The sequence below is a fragment of the Haliotis asinina genome, chromosome 8 (genome assembly GCF_037392515.1).
Source record: "Haliotis asinina isolate JCU_RB_2024 chromosome 8, JCU_Hal_asi_v2, whole genome shotgun sequence".
Lineage (NCBI taxonomy): Eukaryota > Metazoa > Mollusca > Gastropoda > Lepetellida > Haliotidae > Haliotis > Haliotis asinina.
Genome location: NC_090287.1, coordinates 37,407,067 through 37,433,733, shown reverse-complemented (window position 1 = coordinate 37,433,733; position 26,667 = coordinate 37,407,067). Strand labels below are relative to the sequence as shown.

Here is a 26,667-nt window from a genome sequence, read left to right as displayed (position 1 = left end):
GTTGAGCATATTATCACCAACGAATTAGGAATGACTAAAGTTTCTGCAAGATGGGTGCCAAAGCTCTTGACAGCAGAACAGAAACGTGTCAGGTTCCAGACGTCCCTTGACAATTTGCGTCGTTTTGAAGCAGATCCCGATGATTTTGTGGCACGATTTGTAACCATGGATGAGACCTGGATACATCACTTTCAACCAGAAACAAAACTACAGTCAAAACAGTGGAAGCATCCTGATTCACCAGCTCCGAAGAAAGCCAAGTCTGTTCCTTCAGCTGGAAAGGTGATGGCATCAGTCTTTTGGGATTCCAGGGGTATTCTGCTCATTGATTATCTTGAAAAAGGTCAAACTATCAACGGCAGATACTATGCTGATCTACTGAACCAGTTGTGAGAAGCAATCAAAGCCAAACGACGAGGGATGATCGCTAAAGGTGTCCTCTTCCACCAAGACAATGCGCCTGTTCACAAATCGGTGGTGGCCATGTCAACAATCTGTGATTGTGGCTTTGAACTCATTGACCATCCTCCTTATTCACCTGATTTGGCTCCTTCTGACTTCCACCTGTTCCCCAAAATGAAAAAGGAACTCGCTGGTCACCATTTTGCAAGTAATGATGACGTCATTTCCGCTGTGACTGATTTTTTTAGGGTAGCTGAAGAAGATTTCTTCCTGACCGGGATTCGGGCCTTGCAGCATCGCTGGCAAAAGTGTGTGAACTTGGAAAGGGACTATGTAGAAAAATAAATTACAAACGTGGACTTTTTTTCACAGTGAGGCTTAGAACTTTTCAGCCAACCCTCGTAAAGCACATGTACAATCTAGATTTACTTCTAATAAGAAATAACACTGATCCCACTCAAAACAAGCCAAGAAACAAAAACCTTGTACCATCCATTCCAGTTCTTGGACCAGTTTCAAGATAAACAATCACACAGGTTGAAGATATAATCTTTTCATTTAGCATCGCATCTCAGGATGCAGTTTCTCGACACTGCTTTAGATAATGGAATCCATTCATAAAATAATGTTTGCAAAGATACCGAGGTAGTTCTGATGATGGCAAACATGATATAGTAGCTGGCTAATCAATAAAAATAGCCTGCAGTAAAGGAAGGAGAGTGGCCAAACAAGCTAGGCCTTGAGCTGATTGTACATTAATCTGTATCAACACAGAGTCTTGTCTTCCTGCAGCCTGGGACAGGAAGAGCTTTGCACAGTCAATCCAATCGTTGGATTATATGCATTACTTCTGTATGAAAGATCAAAGCCTGTTTACAATGAGACCCACCACGACTGGAGTTGAGGAAACTTCCCACAAGTACCACGGTTATTGAATATTGACCTAACATTCAATCAGAAACGTTTTCACGACCAGAATAAATAAGAGCTTGAAATAGGTGGACAGGCTTTATCCGCGGTCAGCAGGAAGACATCTAATTAGCAGTACATTCTGTACGATTGTCAGAACAGGTGTCATACTGAGGGCAATTCTCTTAGTAGCTCACTGGTCAAACCTCTTGCCACACGTCATCACTGACCCAGTTGGTCAAACCTTTTATCAAACTCCATTACCAAAAGGTCAAAGGGAATTTGGAATCCATACAAATAAAGTGCATTCAATGAGATAAAGAGGCAGGACCATCTCCCACCACTGTTATCAACATGGCATCATTTAGTATGGAGACATAAGAATCATAATGAATCTACAACACCTTAATGTCCATGTGTGAAATATGGATTACATCGTAAAGCACATACTAAATCTCCCAGTCATCAGACCCATGAAGATCTTGGTAAGAACTGGTCTTCAGCAAACCATGCTTGTTGTAAGAGGTGGCTAACTGGATCAGGTCAGGATCACTTCCTTGGTTGAGACATGTCATTGTATCCCAAACTGTGTAGATAGATGCTCATGCTGTTGATCACTGGATTGTCTGGTCCACAATTGATTTTTTTACAGGCTGCTATAAATATGACTCATGCATTAGGATCGCTTACGAAGTTGAGACATGTCATTGTATCCCAAATGTGTAGATAGATGTTCATACTGTTGATCACAGGATTGTCCAGTCCAGAATTGATTACTGGTGAAAATATGACACATGCATGTGACTATACAACATTGCAAGAAATAACTGTGGTTACCCTGACATTCTAAACACCACCTGTCATTGAATTGTCTGGTCCTGATTCAATCTACCCACAGGTCACTGTGAAATAGCTCGAATATCGCAGGTGTGGGGTTAACAACAAACAGAAATATAATATGAAGATGACTTGATAGATTGTGTGTCATAGTATACATTATCCATCACTCGATTGTCTAGTCTTGACTTGATTATTTACAGCTCATCGCCATTAGCTGGAATGAGTGAGTGAGTGCATTATGCCATTTTTAGCAACATTCCAGCTATATCATGGCAGAGGCTACCAGAAATTGGGTGCACACATCATACCCATGTGAGAATCGAACCAAGGTCATCGGCGTGATAAGCAAATCCTTTAACCAATAGACTGCCGCATGCCCCACTTACTAAGGGCAATGACGTACTTGCATGAACAGATGATCATGAAGTTCAATAGTTTATTAATGACATAAAACAATAAATAAATACTGACATATTGGCCAAAGTGTAAAAAGGAACTGAAACTTTCTTCCATGTAATATAAGATATATCGCAGTCACTGATAAAGTAGATACTGAAGAAGCCTGCCAACTATAAATGAACATTTTGTTCGTACATTACTGATACACTAGTGAGATGTATTACACGCATCTCTGTTGACCTTGTACTCGTACACCATAGTGCAGATACTGTAATTCAAACAATAATATGAAGGACTTATCAAATATCTATGGCGACCTCAGTATGTCAATAATCACCTCAACAACAAAATGATTAACTCTGGCAGATGCTTTCAGTTATTAGCAAGCTGTGCGATCTGTTCAAAAGAACAACAAAGAATGACGCATGGTTTATTTAGTTACAAAACATTGTTCTGTGATGACTGTTATTTCTGGTGATTTGAACAAATGCTTGCAAAGTTCATGTGTCCATAAATTAGACAATGCTAGTTTTAGAATTGTAGGAAGTTATTGCAATTTGTGTTGTTGTACTCAACTGCTAAATGGTAGAAATGTTACATGTCACCATTTTCTGGATGTCTTCATGCATTACTTTTTAGAATAAACAATAATACTCTTTTCTTATTATTCTGATCTTTTACAAATATTTTGTAAAATACCAGGGCCCACTTGCACAAAGCTGTCTTAGCACTATGACTAACTTAACCCCACGTTGGAAAATGGGAGTTACAATCATTTTAGCTCAGCTAAGACTGCTTAGTGCAAGTGAGCCCAGATCTTAAACATCTGATTGTAACTCACACTTGTTGGGCATTGTCCAAGGAAGATTGGGAGGAGCATTATATAAATATGGGTTTTTTAATCTTTATATATTAATAACATCATTGAAGGAGATGTACATAATGTTGAGATCTGATATACACGCAAGCAAAAATAAAAACTTGACACTCATTACTTTTCAAACAGTGTTTTGAAACTTTTCTTGAAAGAGTTCTTGTTGTGATTATGGTTAAATGCATTGTCAAGGGCATTACGTCACACATTCATTCTACTGGTCGGGCCTACGTAATAAGGAGGAGAGCACTGAATGCTAAAATCATGTTTCCACGTGCCACAAGTCATGTGACCTACTGATACAAGTGCAATTGATCACACGGTAGCAGAGTAGAGTGTCATCTCAGAAAAACATGGTTTTATGGTTAATTATTCGCTAATTTGCAATGCCATGACTGTCAAACATTCAGCATGAACATGCCATTGGCATGCTGAACACGGGAACGTCCGTCACTGATGTTGCGAGGGTAATGGGATGTAGTCATCCCACAGAAGACCAACAGGTTGTCTTACGTCACTTGTGTAATCGGTCTGTCACTGCCACATCCACTGGGAATGTACTGTTTGGAAGTCGAGTGACTGCCCAAACCATTCAAAATCGCCTGCGCTCTGCTCGTCTTCATGCATAGCAACCATATCATGGACCAATTCTAACTCGTTTCCATTCCATTCGTTTATTCATCCGGGGTCATTTTATTGTGCGATAAACTCCTGTATCATTTGTCTCACAACTATACACACATAGATGTGCAAAGACATCTCGGCATGAATGTCACTGGCAGGCTATTTGAATAGACACTACAGCTGCTATTAGACATGAGTGTGATACAATTCCCATTGGAAACAGTGTTTCAGTTTTATAAGGTTTATCCTTTCTGGTGGTGTGTGGTCTTATGCATAGAGTTCAGTTCACAAATCAGATGAAGCTCAAAGAGTCTTTGGATAGGTGACCATGTTTGGCAGCCTGGGGCCAGTTTCACAAAACTCTCGCAAGCCTAAGATCTCGTAACTTTTCTCGTAGCTCTTGTACCTGGCATACTGTAACATAGGAGGTGCAAATGCTACGAGAAAAGTTACGAGATCTTAGGCTTACGAGAGTTTTGTGAAACGGGCCCCTGACTCCTGAACGTTTCTAAGACTTCAGTCCTGCCCCACAACAAAAGACATGTAGCAAATAGGCTCTCCTTAGACAAGCATGTTTGTTAAAAATTGCCTCTACTGACCCAGAAGAAAATGGGTCTCTGGTGGGATAAGTCATGTGACTATAATAATTAACCTTCTCGTACCTCAGAGGTTTGGGTTATCCAGGTGAATAATAATCAGATTGTAGCACTTTGAGCATGTCCCACCATGGTGTACAATTCATCCCATTACAAATATGCTTTTCATTTTGCTTCAGTAATATGTTTTGAAATTTCAGATAGCAAAGATGGGACATTGCAGGCAAGAACAGTTTCTGTTATTATTCACACACTTAGGATCAATATAATTTGTAACGTATCCTATGTATTTGTACACAGAAGTTATAACTGACAAAATGTATTGTGATCCTTGTTTTGAGATACAATAATTTATTGATATATAACATTAATGTTTACACCATAAGTTGCTATCCTATTATGGCCTGTCTCCCTCTGGCAAAAACCTAGCTATGTGTAACATCAGGACTCGGTTTGGGCAGCTGACACTTTAAGTGAGTTTGAGATTGTTTTTTTTAAACTCAAGGTTTATTATGCAAGCAATGACCAACCCAGTTAGATCTTGGTTTGGTTTATTGTTTAACAATACTCCAGCTATATGGCGGTAATCTGTATGTAATCGAGTCTCAACCAGACAATCCAGTCATCAACAGCATGAGAATCGATCTACACAACTGGGATACGATGACATGTGTCAACCAAGTCAATGAGTGATCAGCCGATCCCATTATTCGCCTTACATGACAAGCATGGATTGCAGGAGATCAGTTCTAACCCGGATCTTCACGGTTATGTTACATCCTGGATCACAAGAAACCATTCTTCAACTGTCAAGAGAAATAATTAAAAGATACCCAAACTGACCTTCTCTATGAAACTTCTTCTTGATAAAAACTGCTATAGTTTCATTACCCTGTAAGTCTGTGTAATTATCTTCGGAATCATATGTCATGTTGCCATAGAGATCAGAATCTGTAGAATTGCCGTACAAATCATAATCTGTGGAATTGCCATTCCCTGAGGTGTTCTGTTTATCCTCACCCCCTGCAACCACCAGGGCTGCTTCCTCTCCACCAAAGTAGTCCACATCATCGTCGTTGGTGATGGTACTGTTTGTCTCCGAGCCATTTGTGGCACTGTTTTCTAAGTCATCATACAGAGCTGCAGCCATGCCAAAAGTGGTATCATTGTGTCCCACTTCCTCCCAACCATCCGTTCCCCCACCCTCGCTTGTTTCTTCCAGAGGTCCAAAAGTGCTGGGATTGGTCGTAGTTTTAAGTTCGGAACTCCTAGCCTCATCTGACCAGTGCAGCCCAAAGCACAGGAGCAGGACAGCCAACACCTTCTTCAACATACCCACAATGTCTCAAACTCCATAACTCACAGAAAAGTTCTTCACTTGTCCAAACTCTATAACTTGCGGAAAGCTCTCTCTCTAATCACCATGTCCTGGCATTACTAACAATTACAACACAAATATGCTTCCCTGATGTAATTGTGAAAATGAGGCCATTACTTGGTATGTTAATAGAAGCAATTGTTTAAATGGTCCACCAAGAGCGGGAGAGTGGAGATGATTGAGCAATACCAATAGTCGCAAGGGGCTAATTACTGAAGGGAATTTGACCTTCTTAATACACGTGGGCGGAGGTCATAAATGTTTTCATTTTAGTTCATTTATCATATTAGGCTCTGTTTGCATTAATGCTATTTCATTAACAAAATCCTAAACAGACTAGAAGAGACACCTTTCAGTTTTGTTCACGGGTCCAAAGCTGAAATGTCAGACTATTTAGTTCACGGTAATGCTTCCCTCATAGTTATTCATACACTGTATTTTAGTTGTCATGAATACTGCATTTGATGGTCTCTTGGGAAGAAGTAACAGGTTACCAAGGCAGAATGCCATAGCTAGTCTTTTTGTTGTTTAACACTGTACTTGGTTAAATTCATGTTATATGACGTTAGTCTGTCTTGACCATTCCCTCCTGTGATTGACATCATGATCATCAACCAAGACAATTGGGATACAATGATCAAATGATATGATGATATGATGACAAAGTAAACAAACTCACCATACCATCCCAACAGGCAACTCTTATGGGCTGCTGAACACCAGTTTTTAACAATAGTGAGTGATTTTGGTTTTGTGACACTTTTAGCAATAATTCAGCAATATCACAGTAGGAGACACCAAAAATGGCTCTCCACTGTACCCATATGGTACATGAACTTGTACCGTCGTTGTGATAAGTGAATGTATAACCACACGACTACCCCACCTTGAGTTCAGTAGGAGTGAGTGAGTTTAGTTTTACTGAAGCTTACAGCAATATTCCAGAAATGGGTTCCACACAGTGTACCCATATGGGGAACCGATTCCAAGTCTTTGTCATGATGGACTTCAACAGGAAGAAAGTTACTCATGACATATGGTAATTGTTCAGGGACAATATATTAGAAGAATAAACTCCTTATAACTTTATTATGGGGCGGCAGGGTAGCGTGATGGTAAAAGCATCCGCTTGTCTGCTGAAGACCCAGGTTTGAATCCCAACATGGGAAGCCCATATCTGGTGTCTCTCGCTGTGATATTGCTTGAATATTGCTAAAAGCGGACTAGATTTATACTCAGTCAATCACTCCACCAGTCATCTTATCAAGACATCTACAAGACATGGACATATATCATTCTTCTCCCTCGGTAAAGATTCTGCCTTGTCCTATACCATGGGAACTCTGTGTTTTAGGCCCAGCATCAGAACAACAGTATAAACATTGATTTCCCAGAGGTAATTTCCCCAGGCCATCTAACTGGGAATGTTCAAGGATGGACAACTGACTGGCAGTCAGGTGAACGGGGTTAATGTGATCATAGATTACAGCACTTGTATAACCCTGTATATGCCTGAGTAGTGGCTGCTTGTCCTAGTCTGCTTGTCCCAGACCAGACTAATGTCCATTTTATAGTAAAAGCCTACTGAGATACTGCCACAGTTTATTGTGGATACTCTTCTCAGACACAGTGTATTGACTCGGAGCCGACCCGCCCTTGCTGTATCCCAGATGGTGAGCGCTAGCAGGGTAACGAGTACATTTGGTCTGAACTTGTCAAGACTTATGTCCATTTTATTGTGGAAACCCAATAAAATAACATAATACAGTTTATCATTGATACTGTTTCCATATCCACTGTACTGACCATAAGCCTTCAGCACAGGATAACAAGTACAATCTTCGTCTTGTTTGACACACTAGGGTTCAAAAAACCAAATCTTGCAATTTAGTTCAAAATAACCACAGTTTCTACTACACAGTTTGACAATAGCATACTAGTGAGAGAGTAAATTTTCACTTTATTACACTATCTGCAATATTCCAGCAATATCCTGAAAAGGGACACCAGAAATGGACTTCATATATTGCACCCTTGTGGGGAATCAAACCTAAGTCTTTGCAAATGCCTTAACCACTAGGCTACCCCCTAAAGCATACAAGCACTTGGGACCAAAATCTGACAGCTTGATAAAGTGAGTGAGTGAGTGAGTGAGTTTAGTTTTACACCACACTCAATAATATTCCAGCAATCTGTAAATAATCGAGTCTGGACCAGACAATCCAGTGCTCAACAGCATGAGCATTGATCTCCGCAACTGGGAACCGATGACATGTGTCCACCAAGTCAGCGAGTCTGACCACCCAATCCTGTTAGTCATCTCTTACAGTGAGTGAGTCAGTCAGTTTAGTTTTACGCCTCACTCAGCAGTATTCAGCTATATGGCAGCGGTTTGTAAATAATCGAGTCTGGGCCAGACAATCCAGTGACCAACAACATAAGCATCAATCTGCACAATTGGGAACCGATGACATGTGTCAACCAAGTCAGCGAGCATGACCACTTGATCTCGTTAGTCGCCTCTTACGGGGTTGCTGAAGACCTATTCTACCCCAGGACCTTCACGGGTCTCGTCTCTTACAACAAGCATAGCTGCCTTTTATGGCAAACAACAGCGTGATAAAGGTGTGTAGACAATAAACATAGTTTACTGTAAAACAAGTGTGAGGCTGTGAGGAGAGCATTTGCAACCATAAATCTGCAGGTGAGCTACAGCAATATGGTCATCGAGCCTCCTAGGACCAACAACCTCCAAGGGACTGCTGGCAATAATCTGCCGCTGGAGAATCAGAGCTAGTAAAGACAGATCAATCAACCCTTCTGACAGCTTGGGGGCTCTGAGTATATGTATTTTCTATACTCATTCAGTTACTTAGAATGGTGTAAAGACTTACACCCACCATTAGCCGATGAATAAAGTCTTTAACTCCATTGATCGGTATCTGGATGACACTGTATGTATATTGCCACTGTTACTACAAACAGGAAAATATTTACTAATGTCTAGAAACTGAAGTGGACCCATTCACAACAATTTCAGAATGCACAGAAACTGTTCACCTAGGTGCCTTTCTGACAGAAATGTAAGAAGCACTTCAGGTTTGGGAAGAAACAAGGCCCGATACAGTAAAGCTTTGAAACAGTAATCACTCTACTTGTGGCTTAACAATATCACTTTAAGGTTGGAAATTCCATTTTTTGAAACAGAATATCCTTCATTAACAGTTACCGCATAACAAAGTGAAATTCAGATAGTTCTTTTCTTCCTGTTTGTGAAGAATGTATCTTTTTCTCAACAAAAGTCTGCAATTCAGTATACATCAGATAGAAATGCCGAGTAACACAAAGCATTTGTCATGGAACATATTTCTCTTCAACTTCCCCTGGTTTCATACTGTATTATCTGCCCCTGTAACCATGACAATGCTAAGATTTACAAGGAACAAGGGTGGCACATAGTGACACACTGATATAGCAATTGTATCATGTAAAAATATAAAGCTAATGATACAATCCATCGATTAACTCTGTCTTTCTCTAGCCATGATTCATCACAGGATGTATTTATGTGAAAACGTGTGGACAATGACAGAAACTGTTCAAGAGTGAGTGCATGAATTATACACACTGCTTTTGCAACATTCTAGCAATATCATAACAGGGGAACACCAGAAATGGTTTTCACACATTCTACCCATCTGAGAAATTGAACACGGGTGTTCAGTGTGATAAGTGAACGCTTTAACCATTAAGCTACTCTACTAGCCCTCAACAGTTCAAGAACTGGTAGATATAGACGTAACTGTAGATTCTGTACTATTCCTTTACTTGGTGATAAAAAGTAGAACGTACACAACTTAAGTGCTTCACCCCATCAATATCTTTTTTCTTTTTGAAATTTAAAAAAAAAAAGATTCTGTGGTGTGTTTTCTGTGAAAAGGAAGCAATATCATGGTACGGGACACCAGAAATTGGCTTCACACATTGTGCCCATTTGGGAAATCAAACCTACGTCTTTGGCACGCTAGCCACCGCTAGGCTTATGAAGCATAAGAATAGGAATCGGGTATCACCCTTGTTATCAGAATACATATCACAATAGTGTCTCATGGTATTGTTATACCTGTACTGGCAAGACACCATTACTTGTAACAAAGTTATTCATACATTATTTAACATAAAATACAACATCAGAGTGCCAAAATATGACATATATGGTCAATGCAGAATGTGTAGCATAAGCTCAACATTTACAAGGGAAAAGTCATTTTAGGGTCAGTTTGTTACACCAAGTCAAAACAAAATGGAGGGTTATACAGATGAATTTTTACTTGAAATCAAAAAAGCACATGGCTCATATTCTGATGAATGGCTATACATCAGCCTCATTATACGTATATTGCTCATTATCAACAACCAGTATATGTGGAACTTCTCACCTGGGATTCATTGACTTGATCACTTCCCACAGACAGAATAATTATCTCTTTATCACACACTTCAGCTATAGTGGAAAAAACAGTGCTAGATATTTTCTGTAAGAACTACCCAATTATCCTACTAAAACAAGGATGAAAATATCTTTAGAACTGCCAGTGTACTCCGGTAATGTGGAACATGTAAAATCACTTGCCTTGATAATTTTTCCACTATACTGGCTAATTTTCTTGTTGATTTTTCAAAGAAGCAAAATAATCAACATTGGAAGGCAACTGCACACCAGTACTGCGAGCTATATACAAATTTGCTAGCCCAGCAGAAAAAAGCACTTGACTGGGACATTGGGGAATGGTTATTTCCATCCCTATAACGCGATGCAGATGTTTGACACAAGTTTGGATACATTAAACATTCAAAGTTTTTTTATTAATGTGTGGGGCATGTGACATTTCAAGCGAACATGCAGTTCATAAATCGTTGGTGTCACCAAATTTTCATTGATGAAATGAAATCTATTTCAGCAGATAATGGGAACTGGTTATTGTCTGGCGAATATGTTTCATATTTTACAACCAGTAGCCATGTTAAAATTCCATATCCATGGTGATATACAAACAGATTCCACAATATCGCCATTGTAATACGGAAAATGAATACTGAAATGCCATAAAGACACGGCAACATGTTACTAAGATTGGCAAGTCTCTTTGTTGTTTGGACTAAATGAAATTCAAATGATGTCAACAGGCAAACAACACAAGAATATGAAAGGTATTTGCCTTACATGCAAGACAGAAACAGGCCAATGACGTTTATTGAACGACTGAACACTGTCCACAGAAATTTGTATCATGAACCATTTGATTGAAATAGAATCTGTTTGCAGGGAAAAGGTATTAATGAATTTCACTTGAAACAAAAAAGTTAATCAAATAAATTGAAATTAAGATTGCAAATCCTCATAATTTTACCTTGCTAACTGAACATTCAAATCTCAGAATTTTATTCAACTTAGGATATATATAACAGTTGCTTTAACAAACGATCATAGTGTCCCATTGCTTTTACTTTTTCATATTACAAGGTTTAAGTGATTGGAAACTATGTTTGTTTGTTAAACAACTTTTGTCAAAAGTCAAATGAACAAGTAAGTCAGGTGAAATTATGAAGATTCGCAACCTTAATTTCACTTTATTCGATTTATCTTTTTGTTTAAAGTAAAATTCATTGTTACTTTTTCACTGCAAACAGACTCTAATCAGGTTACACTAGGATTATCCTGTGTTTCAGTACAACTTTGGTCTATGCCTTAAATAGATAACACAGATAATATACATATGGAAATTAATTAAGCAACACCAAATTCAAAGACACATAAAAACTTAACAAAGTTTAACGAAGTAATTTTGATGATTGATTATTCAATTTTGATGTATTGACATACAGCATGAGCTTTTCATGGGTTGATATGACGCGCGTGAAGCTTGCACAGCGCACGTGCATTGCTTTAACCTCAACTTTCGAAAAATGCACTTTTTCCCTGGGGTGTTTACAAGCGCAGGTTGTCGATTGCATTCGGTTTTTCATTCATTTCAATGTCATGGCACGTAGGAAATTATCAGAGGCCACTCGTTGGCAAATAATCGGCATGAGGAATGCTGGTATGTCTCTAAGACAAATCGGGACTCAAATCGGACGACATCATTCCATAATTTCAAAACTTTTGAAAAAATACCGGGCCACTAATGAAGTTAAAGACCTGCCTAGACCAGGAAGACCCAGGAAGACCACAGTCCGGGAGGACAGAGCTTTACTGAGACTTGTACGGCGCAGGTCCTTCGACTCGAGCTCTCGGTTGAGACAGGAGTGGCTTCCAGGGAGACCCATCTCGAACAGGACTGTTCGGAATCGTCTGAAAGCTGCAGGATACCGGGCAAGGAGGCCAATCAAGCGACCCAGACTGTCTCCAGCCCATAAGGCAGCCCGACTGGCCTGGTGTAATGACCGTTTGCACTGGAACATTGCCTCTTGGAGGAAGGTCCATTTCTCAGATGAGAGCCGGTTCTTGCTGCACATGGTGGACGGTCGTACTCGGGTCTGGAGGCAGAGGAACACAGCAATGGCTCCACGGAACATCCAGGAGACTGTGGCCTTTGGGGGAGGTTCCGTTATGGTATGGGGGTGCATTTCCATGAACTGCAAGTTGGATATCATTACCATCCGTGGCAACCTTAACGGTGTTCGTTACCAACAGGAGGTTCTTGACAGGGCTGTGGTACCTCATTTTGAGAACCATCCTCTGGCAACGAGACCCATATTTATGGACGACAATGCTAGACCTCACAGGGCGCATGCTGTAAATGATTTTTTGCGGCAAAATGCAATTGACAGAATTCCATGGCCTGCCATGAGCCCTGACCTCAACCCCATTGAACATTTGTGGGACTTTATTGGCCGTCGTGTGAGGCAGAGAGACCCACCAGTCCATAATCTCAACGAATTGACGGCTGCCCTGCATGAGGAGTGGAACAGGATCCCCCAGAATCAGATCCGGAGACTCATCCAAGGAATGAGGAGGCGTCTGGAATCGGTGGTGCGTGCGCAGGGAGGACACACTAGATATTGATGAAAGTCGGTGTGCAGACTCTCAGATGACTGTTCTTTCTTTCCATGTGACATTTGTGTTAATACACCTGACAACAACGTCTGTGGATGAATAGTAAATTGTGTCCATTTTTTCATGAATTTAAGACAGTTTTAAGAATTTGGATTTCGTTGCAATAAAGCAAAGTCTTGATACTTTTTCCCTTTAAGTTGTTTGTCAGAGATCGTCTGTTGAATAAAAAAGTGTCAAACTATATCAACCCGGCATATTTTGATTGTCAGAACACTTCAAAGTTGCTCCAATAGAAAAAATTGGGGTGTTGCTTGATTAATTTCCAGGTGTATATTTACAAGTGCTTCCAGCCAAATACTGAAACATCTGTTTTGGAAAACGTGTCACAAACAAAACAACGTCATACCGTAATGTTAATGCCAATGTTTGGACACTTCCAGTACATTATGCTTGTTTTCAATAACAAGGTCACAGCCATGGTAGTACACATACATGGGTTCTGGGTAGGATTGTATGGTCCCATCAACCAATATATGCAACCATATCTCTAACTGAGACTTGGCTGAATGGGTGACATTGTGCAAAAGCAGTGAGAATTGTTGTTTTAAAATATCAATGGAGGATTGATTATTTGATTGCCAGTGTCACAGGCAAATGGTATTGCTGAAGACATTAAACAAAGACCAAAAATGGTAAAGTCTTTGAATGGCATTTAAATGTGATATACAAGACTTTTATGGACGTCAGCCTCTTTACTGTGATGGCACATTCCTACTCCATCCATAGTTCCATTCACCATTAACAAATCAAAACCAATCAAAAGGCACCAGTTCACCATCAGACCTATCACTTCACAAGTTTGGTGAAGAGACATTGGTTTTAAAGTTCTACCCTGGAAAAGAGCACTTCCACCAATTTCAGTCAAAATATGTATTTCTGAAATCCCAAACTACCAAGAGGCAACAGTTACCAGACCTGTCTATGTGCAATATTTGGTGAACACATACTAAACTGTTTTTAGGTTCTGCTACTGAAAAGTTGATTTTGTGAGGATAGGTGAAGAGAGTCCAAAATATTACTCCCCACATAACACAGTGTGTGGGATAACAATACTAAACATAAAAAACAAAACAAACAAAACCATCTACATAAAGAGAGATACAGGGATTCCTCATGAATGTAAAGTTCAATCACTTTTATGTACTGTGACGCACAATGATACACAGTTCAATATTGTAACCTCCACTGAGACTTCTGTTTTTTAACAGATCAATACATCATGATAAATCCTCAAAAACATGAGAGCTTGGAGGAGGGTAGAAGGACTTATCTCCCTTTCCTAACACAAAGTGTAGGCATTTTTCAAGTATTTAGAAGTAACACAATATAACTATGAAAGAAGTATCATGCTGTTGAGTGTATTGCATACGTTCTCTACTGTGGTAGCCCCGTGGTTAAAGTATTCCCCACTATGAGATTCCAGGAACATTGCTGAAAGCAACATACAAACATACTCACTCACTCTACAGGAATAAGTAGAGATGTAAATTATCCATTCAGTTGATGAGTCTGGGCTGATTCCACCCAAAGCAGAACATTACAGTTTGAATATAGCAATGCATAGAAATCACTGCACATGAAAAAGGCCGAAAAACTAGAGTTCAATAGTTTAGAAAGTATATCACACAATATAGATATATCTAGATGAAACACAACTGTACCAAGACCAATGAGATTTGATTGATACAGTAGAATAGCAAGTTTTGCATAGAAGAGGATTTCATTTCACTTCTGCTAATCGTGTGGTGGGTGGACCATACAGCAAAATTATACACAGAGTTTTTGAGCAACAATATGCATCACATATGCTCTATTATGGCATAGGACTGAAGTCAAAAAACTCTCAGGAGTCAAGTTCCCAAACACAGTCACCCATCTAAGGACTCTCCATGACCAACATTGCTAATGTCATCTTATAATAACCTGAGCTCTGCATACAGGGACACACATTGTCACAACAAAAAGCGAACAGACATTAAGATTTAAGGCAGTTTAAAGAATACCATACTGTTGAGCGTATTGCATATTTATGAATATTTGCCAGTTCAATTCTTTTAACAGTTTTCTTCAGTGAACAATAGCAGAGGTCTGATAAGCCAATGTGTTCACATAACATGGTCGTTGAGTAAGTGAGTGAGTGATAATTAATGTAAATCACACGCTGACAATCAGTTCTAAACTGGATCTTAGTGAGTCACAAGAGTGAGTGAGTGAGGTTAGTTTTACGCCGTACTCAGTAATATTCCAGCCATATGATGGCGGTCGGTAATTAATCGAGTCTGGACCAGACAATCCAGTGATCAACAAAATGAACAATGATCTGCACACTTGGGAACCAATGACATGTGTCAACCAAGTCAGTGAGCCTGACCACCCAATCCTGTTAGTCGCCTCTTATGACAAGCATAGTCGCCTTTTATGACAAGCATGGGTTGCTGAAGGACTATTCTACACTGGACCTTCACAGGTCCATGAGTCAATAGAAGTAATTTGAAAGGAATTTGAAGGAAGATCTTTCCACAAAAGACATCATTTCTATATCAGCTGGTTCAACTACTTGGAGTAAGAATGTCTGTGGCTGTGTTTCCACCACGTGCCTCTAATGGCCACTACTTGCAGATGAATTATTTCAGCATTATAACAAGCTGAAATCACATAAGCCTTATGAAGAAAATGCCAATCAGATTTGAAAAGTACCCTGGCATGAAAAGCAGGAGTGATTTTAAATTGAATATCTCATCTTAAGGATTTGAGGCAAGTTGAAATCACTGCAAAGAAAAAGGCCATCTACAAGCATTACATTTTTTCAAGACCATTATTCCAAAATCCAAATCTTTGGCCCTTTCCCCAAATAATTATTCACACCAACATCCAACTACTTTCGCGAGAGGCTCACAAGACAGATTTCTAAAAGGTTTCTTTTTGTGCAATCCCAGCTGAGCAAGTGCTGATCATGACAAATCTAAACAAATTTTATGAACACTCCTGAAGGGTTAGCTCTCTGACAAATTTTATGGAAATTTTTTTATCCATTTCACACAAACAATTTCATAAAAAGGACCTGTGATTATGAAAGCTGAAGCATAACCTCCAAGCTGCATAATCATTGGTTTGAAGGTTCTCAAACACACAAAACAAGTAAATTATTGAAGCCGTTTCATAAGTCATGAATTAATATTATAATGCACACACCTAATATGTGCCAAATTCAAAGAATACAGCATGCACAAGGTGTTATATTATCACACCAGTCAATCTGTGCAGTCTTGTATTCTATTCTCAGCTCCCTAGGGATTGAAAATGTGTGAAATGAAACGATTACCTCACTCTTAAATTTCCAAAATGTTCCTGAAAAATGTTATCACTTCAAAAAAAAAAAAATATATTCTTGACAAGTCTTGTATGATTGAGATGTTGAAAAGAATATGCCACATTTGAAGATTTATCTTTAATTAACTTTTAGAGAGACAAAACAAACAGTTATCATTGTACTCAATATTTAACTGAATCATCTTCAAGTGACATGTTCTGAGATTGGTTCTGATGACCTGAATGCAGTGGCCTGGCCTGGCTTGACCTGACCTGACCTGACCTGCATCACAGGTCTTTCTTTACACTTTAACCCAGTAAACTTGTTTTGGCTGTTTAACGCCACACTCAGCATATTTCAGCAATATGGCAGTGGTCTGTAAATAATCAAGTCTGGACCAAACGATTCAGTGATCAACATCATGAGCATGCACCTACACAGTTGGGATATGATGACATGTCTCAACCAAGTCAACAAGTATGAGCACCTGATCCCGTTAGTCGCCTTTTATGGCAAGAATAGGTTACGGAAGACCAATTCAAACCCAGATCTTCACGGGTCCGTAAACTTTCTGTTTAGGTGTTTAACCCAACTTACTACCCTGTAGAGACCAATCATCACTAGAACCAGGGAGGGACCGAACTTTTTCTGACTGAAGAGGCCATTGTAGAAAGTAATCTTAGCATTGAGGTGATCATAATACCCACATCATAACACAGACTTTCTGCTAGAACTAAGATTGCCTTGTACATCATCCTGGCCTACACTTGAAAAGTGTTACTGATTTAACATATTTTATTCATGGAAGCAAAGAATATGGCACACCTTATCCAGTTTTGAAATTTTTTTCCTGCGTGTGACATGCCATTAAAATGTTCACAAAAAAGTTATCAGCACTTGTTATAGTAAAGAACATGTGTACACGATTTTAAGTATGAACAATGACGAAAACAGACCTAGTGGAAAAAGTAGGTTGTGTTGTTCACTTGTTAATGCATTCTGTAAATAAGCAAGTCTGGGCCAAACAATACAGTAACAACTTCTATTTCATACTATGACAAGCATGTTCGTTATTTGTTGCCTCACTCAGAAATAACGTAAGTACTGAGGGGGTCTATAGGTAGCTGAGTGTGGACGCGAGAAACCAGTGTGTGAATGAGAATGTTTTTTTTGCCACTTTTAGCCATACTCCACGTATATCACAACCAGGAACGAGTGAGTGAGTGAGTGAGTGAGTGAGTGAGCAAGCGAGCGAGCGAGCCCTTACTCCAGCCCTTACTATCAGCATTTCCTTCAGTTACCTGTTATGTCAAGTATGGGTTGCAGATGACAAACTCAGATCTTTACTGGTTGGGCCTATCCACTTGCTCCCACTGAAGTGAGAGTGTTGAGGCTTGTTTCATACAAGCAGTTGTCCCTAAAGGAAGTATTCACAACAACTCACATGTAGAATAATGTCACACACCCTGTTGTAGGAGACATTCTAAGTGAGTGAGAATTGTCTCAAACTGCTTTTAACAATATTCCATCATCATGGGCTTCACACATAATATCCACATAGGGAATCAGACCGCAGTCTTCCGTGTGACAAGTAAATGCTTTAACCTCTTAGCTATGAGACCACAATGTAGGAGACTGCAAATCCCTACAATAAAACAGCATCTTAACAGCATCACCAGACAGTGAGTTAGTTATGGACTTTTTGCTTTACTTTATTATACTTTACATCAGTCCATGCATACATAAATTAACTCACATCAGTGATTTTGCTTTGTGAAGTTTGAGTAATTTACTCAGTACTTGTTGACCAGTTCACTATTGTGATTTTATTGTTTTAAATCCTAATTTTATGGTGTGTATCTAGAAATTGTATCTTTATATAGATGTTGGGTACTCTGTTAACACCTAAACTTAGTTGAACTAAAGCACAAACTACTCTTGGTGCACACAGTAAAAAGGATGTTATGGCATTGTACATATGTCAAAAGAAGGTTGAAAATAAAATAACCACAAGATTAATATGATATTTAATGCTATGATTGTTCCTATGGTGTGTAAGTGTGCATAAGTATAGGGGACCTCATGCTGTGAAATTATTGAAGATGTACAGCAACAATGTGTAAACGGTTTCTCAAAAGTGCAAACAATGCTATGGTTTGGGGAAAATGTGGCAGAACCCCTCTCCAAATTGGAAATCTTGTGCACATCACACAGGCTATAAGGTATTTGGATGAACACAAACTGTCTCTCCAGTGCTGTACAGCATGGGCTGTTCATTAAAACATTCTGTTTAGATTTGAATTTGAACATATGTGATTAGCACAAGGTGTGAAGATAATTATTCACCTTTTGAAACAAAGATCATTTTACAACCTACAACAATCATGATGTAGTTCTATCTATAGTTTGTCTGATTCATTCTATCAACACCAACAAATATGCCTGTCATCCAATCCAACATTGTATTGTCTGTTTATTGTGATTTTAATAACAAGAGGTTTAAAAATTGAATGTATCCCATGTACCACCCCTCTCCAACCCCAGATGTACCTACAGTGTCTTTATGTAATAAGAAATGCACACATTATGAAATATAAATAACTGTTTTGTTACTAAACATGAGCCCCATCTTGGAGCGTTGTGTATCAGTGTCTTTCAGACAAGGTGCACTTTCCTTTTATGAATGGGCTCTTTCAAAACAAGCTAAAACACACACAGTTATGAATATAGCATGATGTGTCCGTTTTTCTATCATACACAAAACTGTAGCTCTATATGGGTTGGGGAATTGGGTATATTCAATATTACATATACTGTTCCAGTGTGTAATCAGCCTCCATGTAGCATCACTCAGATATTGCCATACCGTGAGTATTATTAAACTTTTTAAGATCAATGCCTATTGCATCACTATGATCAGCCCAGTGTTATACTGGAATGATATATACAAAATGAACACAAATAATATATAGGCCATATTCTTCTGTTATTATTCCATATTTGAAAGCACATACACTGCTATAAAAACATTGTTGAGTGAATCATTTATGCCTTTCAAAAGTATAATATCTTATTGTTATTGCTTATATAATGTAATGTAAAAACTATTTTCTGGTTACAATGACTGGGCGTTTAAGTTTGTTTCCAACACACACAACAGGAGAAAATGGAACCAAATCAGCGAATTACACATCAAATTACCCCCCAAATAAAGGTGCTAACTATATTCAATCAATGTGATCGTTCAGATCCGTGTTTCACATGTACGATTTTGTGGCAACAGCGAGCCGACTCGAAATATCAATGCACATGTCGGTGATGAAAGTAGGAGGTGTGTCATATTGTTTACACATCCCCCATATAATGATGCTTTTCTTGTCTTGGAACTGCAAATAACACTTTCCAAATCTGAAAGTAATGATGGCCATTGTTCCGGTGCCATAGTATTGATGAAAATGCTATGAAAAACTTCCACCTGTCCTCAGATTTTCTATAGTAAATGTATGGTGCGTGAAGGCAGAAAAGGCTGCCATTTGGCAGTGGTTGCCTGGGTCAGTATCAGAGCGTTAGCACAGGTGCAACAGACCCAGGGAACCAGGCTGTTGAACCAGGGTCTTTAGCGTGACAAACAAACACCTTAACCACTGGACTATCAGACCAATTACTTCAGCAGGCATTAAATCCCTACAATAAAACATCAGCTTGACAGAATGCCAGACAAGTAGTGGAAGATAGTATGTATCAGTCTATGTGGATCTGTTCCTTGAGGTGAAACACTGCTTGACTGGTTCCAGACGTCTACCCTGCATATTGCATAATACAAGTGCAGAGATGGTCAACATAACCTGAAGATGTTCCAAAGACGGTCTGCCTCAGAAAACTACAAGTGATAATGGATCTCAATTCATTTCCCCAAAATTCAGAATATTTAAAATCAATCCTATTTGATGCAGAAGAATTACACTGCATTTGCCAGCAGCAGATGGAGGTGTTAAGAGAATGAATGGGGTTCTACTAAATGCCATCAAAGAACTGGAAAGAAACTTTTTATTAGCCACCTCCAGCTTTTCACAGAGTGACGGACAAAACACAACCAAAGCTTTTTGCTGAAAAGACAGCTTCACAGCAAAGATTCCTGAAGTCAGTGAACAGAATGGTCAAGATGCAATTGTAATGATACAATGAACTCGAAGGTAAAAGTTTATGAAGAAATACTTAAAGACAATATTGTTCTGAAATGACAATGTGAAATCATAAGATCACCTAGAACTGTTCCACAATGAAGGAATGGATGGTGACATTTCAGAAACAGACGACCTGTGGTGCAACAGTCCAAGGGAGATAATTCAGGCTTACTGACAACAGCAGTTCAAAATCAATGACAGTTGAATTAGTGAAACCAAAGGGAAAGACAAGGCTTCCTGAGAAATATAACTGGAGGCTTACAAGTAAAACTGTAGATATACATGAGTCTAGGTTTACATGGCAGTTTCTTGACAACTACTTTATTACATTAAACGTTTAGATGTAATTTCATTTCGATAATCTGACAATGTTTTTTTTCTCTCAGTAATTCTGATTCTTGAGAGACTTCAATGTGTGGTTAGTGACTGTACATCGGTTAAATAACTGTATAACTGTATTATAGGCCACAAGACCGATATTACGCAAATAAACCGTCTGTCTGTCAGTGTAATATGCGGTTAGTTGTCTGTAAAGTGAAATCTATTATGCACATAGATTTACAACTTATAAGAGGACTAAGAATTCTTTAATGAAAAGACTGCAGATAATATTCTATACCTCAGCATAAGTAATGCACCACCCTGTTTTTTACCAAACCGCTTTCTTATAACCCCACCTCTATTCCTGTTAATGCATTTAATATTCTCAAAGGCATCAATTTGAACAGAATTACATCTTTGGAGCATCTGATAGAGATATTGCTCTGACAATGCCACAAATTGTGACTTTATTCAGGTCAAGCAAATTACAATGAAAAAGCCCAAAATCAGGCAATGGAAAAGTTCTGTCCCATGGAATATGAACTTGCTATTTCTTGAGCAAGACATTTATAAAAGGGCACGCTTCAGAGTTACAGAATATGATGTTCTGTATAATACTGGTTATATCCACCTCTTGCATCAATAATCGACGTCACATGCTCTGAATCAGTCTTCTGATAGTCATCATTGGGATCCTGCCCGACTCATCGATTATGACCTGTGTTCATGTGCAGATTGTGTCTAAATCACTGAGTGTGAAGTAGAAGTTTTATTACACATTCACTGCATAATCATTGACAAACTAATTTGGTGGTGCGTTACTTATGCTGAGGTGTATATTTAGTGTAGCATTACACTTATAATAACAGCAACATGTGCATTTGTGAACATGGCCAGGAAGTATATTAAATTTAATTTTCATATTATATCTGTGTCATGAACAACCTCGCAGACAGATGTCTTGGGATCATCACTAAAAAGACTTTGCTATTTTTATAGTTTTTCCAGTACGTTTGTTGCTATTGAATTAAGACTTTTTAAATTAATAAAACACCGTGAGTGGCAGAAATTAGTTTTACCCCATTTTTTCCCCCAGCAACATCACAGCAGGGGAACATCAGAAATGGCCTTCACATTGCACCCATGTAGTGCATCAAACACAAGTCTTCAGCACGACAAGCGAATTCTAAACCATTAGACTATCCCTTCCCAGGCTGCACAATGTAGCAGCCATAATCATGGAAGGATCTTTTAGAATTCAAGGTGGTAAGGTAGTGTAGCTTAAGTGAGTGAGTGAGTTTAGTTTTACGCCACACTCAGCAATATTCCAGCCATATGGCAACAGTAAATAATTGAGTCTGGACCAGACAATCCAGTGTCATGGCATCAAGTGAAGCATCACAGTTTACAGATCTTGCTGAACGCCAAAATAACCATCACATTTCTAGAAAAATTCCATCAGGGCTTTGATGATGAAACCTCTGTATTGAGTGAGTTTCTTTTATGTGCACACTCAGCAATATTCCAGCTATATGGTGGCGGTCTGTAAATAAGCGAGTATGGACCAGACAATCGACCAGTCATCAAATGCATAATCAACTATCTACGTAATTGGGATAGAATGACATGTGCCAATTCAGTGAGTCTGACCACCCAATTCTGTTAGTTGCCTCTTACAACATGCATGGGTTACTAAAGATCAATTCTAACGTGGATCTTCATGAGCAGGACCTCTATAGACAGACATCAGTCCTTCATGCCATCTAAAAACCAAGAGAAATTCACTATAGAGGATAGCATCATGTTTCCTAAAGTCTGGTAAAGAGTAACATTTCACAGATCTCGCTGAACATTTACATAACCATGACATCCTTAGAAAGCGTCCACCCGGCCTATGAAGATGACACCTCTATAGATGACATAGTCAACTTACCATGAAAATGGGAATACAACATGGACGCCCAAAACTAACTGACCAAAAGGGAAATATAGATGTAGCAACCTGGAGCTGATGGCAAACAGCACGACAGGACGTGGATATTCACAACTGAGAAATTACATCCATTCCTCCTGATACAGGTAAACCAGCAACAGGTTCATTATCATACACACCTGGAGGAAACTTTACATCCATGTGCTCGATACTGACTTCAACAGTCCTTGCATAAGCTACATCCCACAGCTGCTTTGAAGAAGTATCTGCACACAGACCTAGATTAGCAGCTTCTCATTTTCCGACCAAAGCAATAAATTTTCTGGTCTGTAGTCTCTGTTTATTACTGTGACTGAGGGTCAGTAGACCATGACATGTTGTTACAGGTGAAACTAAAGGGATTACTGGAGGCCTATATGTGAAATACCCTGTGCTGTAGTCTGTGAGTCCATTGAAGGCCACAAATGTTTACCTTTCAAAAAGAGTGAGTTTAGTTTTACACTTTGTGCAATATCATAGTGAGGGACACCAGAAATGGGCCCTTTGGCATGACAAGCTAATTCTACAAACAGCAGACACAATACCAATATACCACATACCTGCATATAATGAGAGAAGGGAGGGGGAGGGAGGGAGAGAAGGAGAGAGAGACATTGGGGAGGGCTTGTACTATGTTCATGATGTAGTAATATCATTCATAATCCACAGAGAATATGTAATATCCTGATTTGCATTTAATAATCTGCATATAATAACAGCAAGAGAGAGAGGGGGGAGAGAAAGAGAGAGAGAGATTGGGGAGGGCTTGCACTATGTTCATGTTGTAGCATTACCATTCATAATCAAGAGAATATGTATTATCCTCATTTTATTTAATAATCTGAATATAATAAGAGCGAGAGAGAGAGAAAGTGAGAGAAAAAAAAGAGAGAGATTGGGGAGTGCTTGTACTATGTTCATGTTGTAGCATTACCATTCATAATCAAGAGAATATGTATTATCCTCATTTTATTTAATAATCTGAATATAATAAGAGCGAGAGAGAGAGAAAGTGAGAGAAAAAAGAGAGAGATTGGGGAGTGCTTGTACTATGTTCATGTTGTAGCATTACCATTCATAATCAAGAGAATATGTATTATCCTCATTTTATTTAATAATCTGAATATAATAAGAGCGAGAGAGAGAGAAAGTGAGAGAAAAAAAAGAGAGAGATTGGGGAGTGCTTGTACTATGTTCATGTTGTAGCATTATCATTCATAATCAAGAGAATATGTATTATCCTCATTTTATTTAATAATCTGAATATAATAAGAGCGAGAGAGAGAGAAAGTGAGAGAAAAAAAAGAGAGAGATTGGGGAGTGCTTGTACTATGTTCATGTTGTAGCATTATCATTCATAATCCACAGACAATATGTAATATCCTCACCTGTATTACTGATATAGAGTTCTGTCAGCATACATCTCCACAGCACTGTACAGGTGTCTCACAAGCATCATTAACCACACATTGTCACAGTGTTAACTTGCAGTCATTTCTTCACAGCACCAAAGCTGAATATCTTGCCAAATGTAAATGCATTCCTTTACCATTACACAGTATCACAGGTGACAATAGCATAAATTACCTCAGAAGGCATAAAGTATATATCTGACATAAAGGGGAAAACTATATGCATGCTCTTGCAATGTTTCTCCTGGTCTGTGTCGCAATCCTGAAACATTTGATTTTCCTTTGTACAAGGACTGTTTCTTGCCATCAAAGTTAAAATTTTCAGAGACTAAACATCAGTCCACGATGTCTCAGCTTCAAAGACATCAAAGTTCCCAGAAAAGTGGGGCCAAATTTACTGTAAACAGTAAATAAGACCTAGACTAATACTTTTTAATTAATTCAGAAATTACATTTTTGAGTGAGTGAGTGAAAGAGTGAACTGAGTTTTATGCTGTATTTAGCAATATTCCAGCAATATCACAGCATATGGGACACCAGAAACTGGCTTCACACATTTTACCCATGTGGGAAATCAATCCCTGGGTCTTTGATGCCACAAGCAAATGCTATAACCAATGTCTTGGCTGCCTCACCGCAGTCATGATGACTAATGTGAACTGTAAGTCACAAGACCTAAAAGCTTGTAGAATGAAGTATGTATATATTTCTCTCCATTACAATCAGGATCAGTTTACATCAAACTAAAACACATCTCCCTGGTTCAGCCTTCAAATGCTAAGAATCAGTAAGGGCTCTCATCTTTGAATGCTCACTTACACTAAATGCAGTTCTGTTGTCTTGTGCTAGAAGTTTTTTCATGCATTCAGTGTCTAAGGAGGTCCTCAGGAGAACACTGTGACTATTGCAGAAAACCTCAAAACCCTTGAGGGTTGCAAACTGGGTTTTTTTTGGCATGGTTGCATTATTCTTTTGCATGAAAAATGCAGGTTTCTGCATTAACGTGAACACTGATATCAATGAATCGGTAAACTAAGATTCCCACTTCCATCCACATGTTTGGATCATCAGAACTTAAAATAGCTGTCTGTATTCATTTCGTTCCATTAAAAAGGGAAAATATGTACATCTCCCTTTATGTTATTAACTATCTCTACAATATTTTCATGACCTTGTGGAACTTTAAATGCCTGTCTGTAACAGAAACACATGTACATTTTCTACTTATGAATGTTCTGGGTTTGTACACGATGAATGAACCACAATACCTATCGATAACCTTCTTTTCAGTGGAGACCAAAATTATGTATCCTTTCATACATACTACAGAATTATTAAAATCTAAATATTTTAGATATTTAAATACTTACCTTACCATAGGTCTTATGCATATTACCTCAAGCTTCGCTAGTAGAGATCAGACAGACGTTGATTCGCCATTCCCTGAATGGCTACCTCGTATAATCTACGGATGTAGTCACGGAAGTGACGTGATCTCCCTACTCGCGGGAAAGCGAGCCATCCCAAAATTCACTTTTACTGGCAGCAGGAAAGAAAGGTCCGATGAGTCCAAAGTGGGGAGGAGCATCCAGCGTTGGGAGGGAGTCACCGCCCTATGGTAAGGTAAGTATTTAAATATCTAAAATATTTAGATTTTAATAAATTTTTAACTTACCTTACCATAGGTCTTATGCATATGGCTTCGACAGAGAGGACGGTGGTGTGGACTCCGGAGGACCTTCACATCTTCAGCAGACCAAGCACATGCACAGGAGACCCGGGAGACCAATGCCAACGTCACAGGGCAAACCTGGAAACAGGACAAAGGATAACCCAAAGGAACTCCAAAGAGAAACCGACGCACCCAGAGGGTGAGGTTAATCTTAAGACCAAAGGTAAGAACAACACAATTACCTAATGGGCGGAAGGCTGGGTAAGTTGCTGTGCAACCACCAACGGGCCAAAAGACTGAAGCCCCTCCATGTCCTCGACAGCCAAGTCCCTCAGGTAGTGTGAGGCAAAAACGGTGGACGACTTCCAAAAACAACCCTCCATAATCCGTGGCACCGTACAGTTCCTGTGGAGGGCCATAGTGGACGCCAGGGCTCTAATTTCATGGGGGTTGTTCGCCGTCGGATGGGGGAGTTTCTTGGCATCGTACGCCGCCAGGATAGTCGCACGAAGCCACAGAGCAATAGTGTTTCTATTAACTTCCCCCTTGCACGATGAAGAAAAAGGGATAAACAGTCTCTTTCGGGAATGTCTCTTCAAGGCAGACCTCTGGATGTAATATCTAAGGGCCCTGACTGGACACAGGAACTCCTCCTCC

General features: G+C 39.1%; 1 protein-coding gene across 2 annotated transcripts in view; it reads right to left on the bottom strand.

Annotated features, from left to right (window-relative positions):
- The window catches only part of LOC137294437 (synaptotagmin-14-like), a 70,014-nt gene extending 63,940 nt beyond the window's left edge, over positions 1-6,074 (bottom strand). For both annotated transcript variants that reach the window (XM_067825445.1, XM_067825446.1), the window contains exon 1: positions 5,488-6,074. In XM_067825445.1, the coding sequence (XP_067681546.1) occupies positions 5,488-5,977 (490 nt within the window). In that variant the 5' untranslated portion in view covers positions 5,978-6,074. The remainder of the gene's footprint in view (positions 1-5,487) is intronic.
- Positions 6,075-26,667: the final 20,593 nt, after the last annotated feature.